This window comes from Phaseolus vulgaris, chromosome 5 (assembly GCF_000499845.2).
Source record: "Phaseolus vulgaris cultivar G19833 chromosome 5, P. vulgaris v2.0, whole genome shotgun sequence".
NCBI lineage: Eukaryota > Viridiplantae > Streptophyta > Magnoliopsida > Fabales > Fabaceae > Phaseolus > Phaseolus vulgaris.
The window spans coordinates 34,524,830-34,533,296 of record NC_023755.2 but is presented as its reverse complement, the minus strand read 5'-3'; the positions used below and the strand labels follow the sequence as shown (position 1 = coordinate 34,533,296).

At 34.8% G+C, this 8,467-nt stretch overlaps 1 protein-coding gene across 5 annotated transcripts; it reads right to left on the bottom strand.

The window, feature by feature from the left end:
• Window positions 1–938: 938 nt before the first annotated feature.
• Window positions 939–7,846, bottom strand: LOC137835543 (homeobox-leucine zipper protein HDG2-like). 5 transcript variants are annotated; one of them, XM_068644092.1, is made up of 13 exons: window positions 7,342–7,846; window positions 6,669–6,894; window positions 5,853–6,121; window positions 5,544–5,661; window positions 5,272–5,460; window positions 4,363–4,818; window positions 4,075–4,176; window positions 3,749–3,949; window positions 3,443–3,617; window positions 3,066–3,337; window positions 1,985–2,080; window positions 1,489–1,865; window positions 939–1,380 (listed from the first exon to the last, which is right to left on the bottom strand). In XM_068644092.1, the coding sequence occupies exons 2-12, from the start codon at window positions 6,771–6,773 to the stop codon at window positions 1,500–1,502; spliced, it is 2,349 nt and encodes a 782-aa protein (XP_068500193.1). In that variant the 5' UTR covers window positions 6,774–6,894; window positions 7,342–7,846; the 3' UTR covers window positions 939–1,380; window positions 1,489–1,499. The 5 variants fall into 5 exon arrangements, with proteins under 5 accessions (XP_068500193.1, XP_068500196.1, XP_068500194.1 ...); XM_068644095.1 differs by having other exon boundaries at window positions 1,493–1,865; window positions 7,342–7,729; XM_068644093.1 differs by having other exon boundaries at window positions 7,299–7,681.
• Between the last annotated feature and the right edge of the window lie 621 nt (window positions 7,847–8,467).

The window sequence follows — 8,467 nt, the reverse complement described above, 5'->3', positions numbered from 1 at the left end:
AAGAAGAAGAAATTAAATTTTATGAGCTATTTTGGAATACTAAAGCCTAACACCTGTTAAAGACTTTACTTTGAGAGTAATAAGCTATGAAAGATAACTTACTTTGAGAGAAGCTATGAAAGATAACTTTACTTTGAGAGTGATATAAAATAGAGTAACTATGAAAGATAACCTGAATCATAGGGGAGTGAAATTATCTTTGTCTATGTGTCCTTTAACTAATGAAACAACAGATCATTTTTCTCTAGTTATAGAATAGCTACTAAGATATGAAATATGTGTAATAAGTGTATTGGGGTTAGTACAATAAATCTTAACCAATCAATGTAATATTTTTAACAATTTAACTTATTAGAACTTTAGAACTTAATAATAAAGAAGACGTGATTGGGAGGTGCATTATGTAACAAAATATGAAATTAAAGAAATGAAATTATATTAAAAAATGAGAGAAAGAATCCAGATGAAATGTTTTATTTTACAAAGTAAAAGTATGATTTTTGCTGATAAAAAAAGAAACAAGTAAAAGTATGAAGCTGATATTTAATGAATTTTCAAAAGCAAAATTTTAGGTGTTCTCAAAGGGATATAATATAATATAAGCAACAATATGATTTATAATAAAGGTTATATTTTGTGTTACTTTTTTATGGACATGGATATTGAGTTATGAAACATTTTTGGGAGTAATACATTCTACATAATTAGTACATACACAATTGTTTGTTTCCTTTACTTAATTGTCTTTTATTTTTTATATACACATATACATTCTAAAAGTATACCTTCAAATTGAAAGGAGGAACTTTTGTCATGTTTTATCTTTAGCAAAACATTGATCCTCCCAAACATTTTTTAAAATAAATTAAAACACATAGGTTATTCAATAGTTATGGTAAAAATAACAAATACAAAATAAAAAAAGCATGGGAGATGACTTGACAAATTGGAAGGAACATTCATTTGAAAACCTTAGAAGGATCAAACAGGTGTAGTGAAAATTTAACCACTACACTAAAGATGCAAGCTATAGTGCTGGTGCTTGAGCTGAAACACAAATAATAACAACTGAAGAAGGAACATGAGAGGTTAAGTCAAAACTACAACCTAATAAAATAAACACAAAAGGACTAACATTAACAACTAAACAACTATTAATACGCAGTCTTGGAAGGTGAAGAAAAGTGTTGTCTTCATTGATTTAAGCTCTTATACTTTACTATTTCCATGGAAGTCAATTCCCGAACCTTAATCCTCTCGTGTTGAGTGTTAAGAAAGGATCATGCAAGGTGCGCTCTTGACTTCTCATCCTTTTTTCTATAAGCCGAAGTTCCCAACACCTTCTCATTTCTCAGTGCACCTCTTTATCCTTCTTCTAAACTGCATTCAAGTTAACCAATAAACACACCATTAATAAGAATCAAGAGACAGAATGAAGTGAGAATGGATAATATAATGTTTTGATTGGAGTGTTAGTTTTGTTCTTACCGACCCTTAGGTCAAGCAACTTCACCAGATAAAGCAGCCTTAATTCTCTCAACAGTGCAGGCAATAAGATTGTTAACAGTGGCAACTGATCCAAGAGAGAGCTTTGCCGTTGGAACTGAATCAACCAAGATTTGGAAGGCCACAGTCAAAAGAGATCCACCATTTCCAGTGTCACCAATGCTTCCTCCATGTGCAGTGGTCCCATCTGGGAGAATAGCAAATCCTGAAGGAAGAAGGGCCACGTAGTCAGGGTCCCCTCCATTCAGAACCACGTTCATTGCCACAATATCTACAGGAGCATAGATCACAAATGACCCTGTTGAGTCTGCGCAACTCTCTTGCAATATCAACATGTTACTCTGGCTTGAATTCGCACTCTGCAACATTGTAAACATATATTATAGAGATAGCTTTTAATCTTAGTTTGACTAACGAAAAAGAAAGTGCAATGAAGTTGATGAATAGTAAGGGTGATTCTTAGGTATGATCAACTTACATTCACTCGAAGTAGAGAGACACAATTTCCAGTTTCTCGTCCATTGGCAATGTGTGCCATTTCCTGAACAACTCCTCCATTGGAAAGAATATCCCACTGTTTTCAAAGGGTTCAAAAAGTTAGATGAATCATAAAATAAACAAATTTAATTGAGATGAAAATATCATATTAATCTAAAGACTAACTATATATAGATATCAACACCTATTATATCTCCATCTTTTTCTTTTTTATTATTTTTTTTATCAATAATATATATATATATATATATATATAAAAGATTTGTACAAATCTTTACACATCTGAATAAGTTAGAAAAATTGTTATATATCTAATAAAGAGTTTATGCAAAATTGTGCAAATGTATGAAAAAGTAATAATAAATATTTATATTTTTTTCTCAATATATCATTTGAATGTCATTTCTTACTTTTATATCCATGTATCATTTTTAATTGAAAAAAAAAAACTGTTCAAGAATTTCGTACCTTTTGTTCATTTTATGTCACTTCTAATTTTATTTTTTTTGGAAAATCTCCAATTAATCTTCCATTTTATTAACTTCTTTATTAATTTTTAATAAAAGAAGCATAGATGTTCCATTCTACATGACAATTTCAGAGCAACAACATTATTTCTAAGATATGAATGTTTTGGAGAAATTTATTTCTTCTGATTACATCATTTATATATATATATATATATATATATATATATTAGTTAAAATAATAAAAAATGATCTTGTGAAAAATCAAATGACATAAAATAATATGAACAAAGTTTCATGGCCTACATGATCACTTGTCTTTGGACACTTTGAAAAGGATGTTTGCAATTAGAAGTAATTGATATGAGATAACTTAACTTAGAAATTTGACGTAAGATAACTAAATATTATGACTACAAATCAACGGAGAGATACATCACACACCAAACTAGGCAATTTTACCCAATGAAGAACAAGGTCTAGTAACCTATGAGCAGACAATAATGCAGCCTAGAACATTTGACAAGAAGACAATCATTGGTGCATAATTATTGTCTAGTTTGAATACATGAATACATGAGTAATACATGTTACCTCACTTCTGGAGTTCTCATCACGGAGGAATTCAAAAACCCTTTTTGGTGACACTGGGAGCCAAAAAGAAGTTGCAGCACTGAGAACAATGCCAGGAGGCCTTCCTGGGTCATCTACACTCTTACGTGTCATGACCCTTACATCATCAGCTCCAGTTCCAGAGAGTGTTGTCCATGTGTGTGCAGTAGATGCACTCACTCCAGCGCAAAAGCTTATAACCATTCTCTCTGCCAGTTTCAGCATACTCTTCCTTCCATCTTGGTTAGTTATCACTAATTAAACACATTACAATAAGGTTAATTAGTTAATCAAGGAGAAGATTGATAAAAAAAAAAAAAAAGTGTGTGAAATAAATTCCATAATATATATATATATACCTCCAACATCTACTGTAGGAATGTTTGTTGCCATGGCACAAGCAAGCCTTTCACATTGTCGATCCAAGGTGGCAATCCAACGTTTTGCACCAAATGCATGCCCAGAACTAACAAGCTGCTTGTATAGATTGTGAACACCTCTGTCATCCACTTCAACATGCTCAACCCAAATGACCTAGGACAAAATTTAGCTTCAAGTTAAGCCGCATAGTAGTAGCATCTAAACACCCCTTGAAATGGAGAAAAAATTGTCTTGGTGACATGTTAGTTTTTAATCAGTGATTTATTAATTGTATTCTGTCTAACCTTTGAGTAGCCATTGGGCATTTCTTGAATTAAGCAACCTGAAGGCCTTCTTCTACATCTGGCTGAGGGACTAGGACGCAAATTATCCAGGGACACGTCCACTACAGCCCAAGTCCCGTCACCATGATGCTTACAATATCTTACAAAATAGCTCTCTCTAGTTGGCACTAGAGGTGAAGGTACTTGTACTTCTGCTGTCATCTGCATAATAATATAAATTGGCATGTATTTATATTTTTGAGTCCTTGACAAACAAATTGAATTTACTAAGTTTCACTGTATATCATATAAAAAAAATGAACACTTTATTCTATAAAATTCATTACCACTTGCAATGCACCGTTGTAATTCCCCGCCACCCCTGTTGATAACACTTCCAACGTCATTGCTCTTGAGACTATGCCAGAGAACACTGTGGACCATTGGTTCTTAAAAGCACAACAAAATATGTCAAAAACTATAAACTACATTAACAAACATGGTTACATATAAATATGTCAAGAAAATAAGCAGACATGGTTACATATATATCTTGTGACATAATCAAACTTGGTTAGATGTCAGGAAGAAAATCAAACTTGGTCTAATTTTTGTTATTCTCCATATACACGTACCACGTCCATGAGAATCTCAACAAGGCTAACATGGTTCATGATAACAACGGCATTCTCCCGTGAAGCTTCGCACTTGAAACCAGCGGGTTTAGGACCAATTCCCCGAGGAAAAGACCTGATGTATTCATCCTCGTTGAGCACAGTGGTAGTTCCATCCAGGGTAGTCAACCAAAGAGGATCACCCATCTGTGCCATTCCAATGAGCTCCTCCATGGCTGCAACAGCAAGCTCTATTATTATGGGCTTATCAGCCTCAGTAGGTCCACTGATTGACCTAAGAAGATCTCCTGCAGCTCCACCAAACATGTCTCCACCAATGCCCGCAGACTGGCCACCAAAACCACCTCCAATCCCAAGCTCAAGTGGACGCGGAGGAACAGATGAAGGAGAAAGAAGTGGATAGCTCACCACAGGCTTCCCCACGTACTTTGCAGCAATGCCAGAAATCCTATCAATCTGAACATGAACACCGACATGTATAAGAATTAAGAAAATTCAAGTAGTTAACAAGACTCTTTGATCTTGCACATGAATATTTCATTAGGACAATCATGTTTAAGTAAGATATAGTTATACAAAAGATGCAAATCTAAGATCTTATTTAAAAATAATTAAACATTTATTAATTTGGATAATGTAGTTAAGAATTAATTTTGTATTATTTATCATTTTTTCAAATAATTATGAAACTACAATTCTGTTAAATTATTATTTTTTTTTAAATTTGTTTAACAAATGGTATAAAGTATAGAAGCTTATTATTCTTATGCAGTTGTAAGATGGAGTGATATTAAGATGATATTTTGTTAGTTTTATATACAAAGAAAAGGTTTCTCAGGATAAAGAGTCCTTGTTATTTTGATACATCTATGGCGCTGTAAATGTAGAGCAGCTTCCAAACTGTGATACCTCTTCTCTGAGGCGTGCATTTTCGAGCCTCAGGTGATGTTCGTCGAATGACATTTCCCCTATAGCGGTTGGTCCTCCACAATTAGGACACGAGGCATTGCTGAGAGCTTCCCTGAACCTCATGTTGTCAGCTCGAAGCTTATCGTTTTCAGTTCGGAGCTGTGTGTTCTCATGGCGCTCATGTTGGGTCTGCAACACAAAGCAGCACAGCTCAAAGAGTTCCTCCTTTACACTTTTAAACAAAAGAAACAAAAGCCAAAAACCATGTGTACCTTTATCTGAGTGCGCTTGTTCTGGAACCAAAACTTAACCTGCAATGGCTCTAACCCTAACTCTCGACTCAGCTCTTTCCTTTGCTTGTCATCTGGGTGCGGACACTCCTTAAAGAATCTGAAAAGAAAAATTAATCTCAACAGCTGTCATGGGTCTGTTTCAGTTTTAGTCAATACTTTCAAATTTGAGTCCCTAAGAAATTGAAGCCCTAAGCTTCCACTTGTATGGTTTTGTTCGGCTGGGACTGTTAGTCTGGTTCTGTATCCAATGAAGTTCCATTAAAAAATAGTGTATTTTGGATGGCTTACGCTTCCATTTCCTGGATCTGGTGCTGAGTGTGGCGGTGGTAGCGTTTCTTCTTGTTGGGACGAGGGTCTTGGTCTTCACCAGAAGCACCTTCTTGGTTTTCACTTCCTGACTTGGTGGCACTGTCAAAGTCATCTTCGCGGATTCTTGGGACATCGCTCTCTGAAGTGTTCTGAGGCATGTCCAGGGGGAGAAGCTGACCAGCTTCCATCAGGTTTGGCTGGAACATTTCTACAGATCTTTGAGATTCCGAGGCCTTATGGTTTTCAATCTAACAATACAATAATACGAGGTATAAGTACAGTGTAGTACTCGCAAAGAGACAACATATATATATATATAAAACAGAAGCAACGGCAACACCTTTTTATGTTTCTTTTTGGTTTTGTGTCTAATTCACATGTGTAGACACATAGATAGGGGGACTAATTGATGGAATAATTTAAATTATTTTGTAAAAGAGTTGTGCAGAAAACACGGGAATTTTGACTAGGTTGATGGTTTTTTGGGAAAGTGAGCGAGTAGCTTCAAACAGTGAGAAGGGGAATAACGCGTTTTACGAATAACGAGAAGGATACAAGAGAGAGTCTGAGCTCGCTTGGCTTCACACTGAGACCAATTTTGACTTGTAAAAACCAAGGTCCCTTTTGAAGGATAAAGTCAATTTGAGAAAACCCAACACATCAATCAATTGGCATCAGAATCAGAAGCAAATTATGACAAAAATGGGGGTAAATTGGAGAGAGATAGGAAGAAAAAGAAAAGGAAGAAGAAGAAGAGATTACAAAGACATCAAATGATGAAGGTAGCACACTGACCTGGCCAAGAGAGAGCCCTGAAGATAATCCAAAGCCAACAACGTTGCCGTTTCTTCCAATCATGGAGGGCATGTTTCTTGCTGGAATCATAATACCAGCTGGCATATTTCAAACTCTAGAGAATTCAATTCTCTCTCTGGTGTCCAGTGTTGTGTTGATTTTCTGAGACCCTTTTATGCTGAAAAACTTCACAGGATGAGTTTCTTCTTGGATTCTGACAAGGTCACTTCAAAAAGGAAACATGCTAACATAATAAGCCAAAAAAACCCAGGCACAGAAACTTGACTTCGCATGTATAATTAAAAAAAATGAATAATTAAATGAATATTTTATATGCTACATTAGAATGCACAGAAACAAAGTGTTGACAAATTTTCTGATACTGCAAAACCAGAGACAACCAGAATCAAAAAGTGAAAACAAAAAGGCCAACTAAACATCTGGGGAATCCATCTAAGCTTCTTTTCTTTCCCGTAGATATATATGGCAAACCTACCGTTCTTTTCGCATTCTAGCAACCCTAGCTAGCCAAATGCACCAAAAAAAAGTAAGAATTTTAAAACAAAAATTGGTAAAACGTTTTGGTGTGGCGAAAACAATGATCTGAAGTTGCGTGAATGATATACCTACCGTATACAAAACCAACATGAACCAGGAGTTTTCCTGCACTTACCAGTGGAGGGTGATTGCAGGAGACTATAGGTAGGTAGAAGAAGAAGATGAGTATTTAGATCTGCTTTGGGGCTAAAGTTTGTTGCCAAAAAAAGGACCCTTTTGAGGGATACATAGGAGAGAAAAAGAGTTTGAGAAAGAAGCTATGGAAATAAAGTTGCTTATATGTGGGAACTATAGAAACCTTGAGGAGTGTTGTGATGGCAAAAAGCTTGGTTTGAAGGGAGAAAGTGAGAGGGGAGAAAGAAGAGGAGAGGACAAAGGAATTGAAGGAGTAAAGAAAAGGAGGAGAAAAGATGGAAACAGATGGAGAAAATGTGGCAGCGATGAGTTATTGCTGAGGGCATTGAGATGGTGCAATTGCATTTAATGGTGAGCCAAAGAGGTGTAATTGCTAGTGAATGAGAGAGAAAGAAAAAGATAGAGAGAGAGTGACATTTTTCTTTTGTGTAGTAAGTAATTTTTTGCCCTTGGTAGAGTTGATGGTGCAACAAATGACGGCTACCAAACCTCTTTCTATTGCTTCTATACACTTTATTTAGTTTCTCACATATTCTGCAACAGATTCTGTAACTACACTTCTAATTACAATTTTCTCATATACTGTGTAATAGCAAAAACATATGGTTTATGAATGAACCAAGATGAAGCTTTTTACTTATGGAAACATCATTAATTATTGTAAACTTCATTTCTTGATTTTTGAAAAAGTCTGTTGACGTGTGAACACCAAGAGGGTGATGCTAGCCTGGAGTTTGAAAACTCATCTGCATGTTGTTTTGTAGGAAATTTTGTTGACTTGCTTATCCTACACCTCTATGCTGCATTAATGAAAACATGGTTCATACACACACAAACTATTATTAATGGTAACAGGTTTGAGATAGGATAAAATTAAAAAGTTAAATGGTACTGTATGTTATTATTGTTTGAGGTAAATAAAAAGTACATGTTTCTATATCTTCTTCTGCTTAACAAATAATAATAGTATAATTTTCTCTCTAACAAGTTATTTTATTTATTTTTATCTTGCAAATGACAATTTTGCTTTTCTCTATCATATTACTTTAATCTTCATAATATCTAGATAAACTTATCGGTGTTATGATTTAATTATAAGTCTAATG

What these genes read in the sequence shown, in the direction of transcription:
- LOC137835543 (XM_068644092.1), bottom strand. Translation starts at nt 6,773, where the DNA reads ATGCCAGCTGGTATTATGATTCCAGCAAGAAACATGCCCTCCATGATT. An exon ending in ATGCACGCCTCAGAGAAGAG is followed by an intron (nt 4,819 to 5,271) that starts GTATCACAGTTT and finishes GTTCATGTTCAG; the next exon opens with ATTGATAGGATTTCTGGCAT. An exon ending in TGCCCAATGGCTACTCAAAG is followed by an intron (nt 3,618 to 3,748) that starts GTTAGACAGAAT and finishes ATTTTGTCCTAG; the next exon opens with GTCATTTGGGTTGAGCATGT.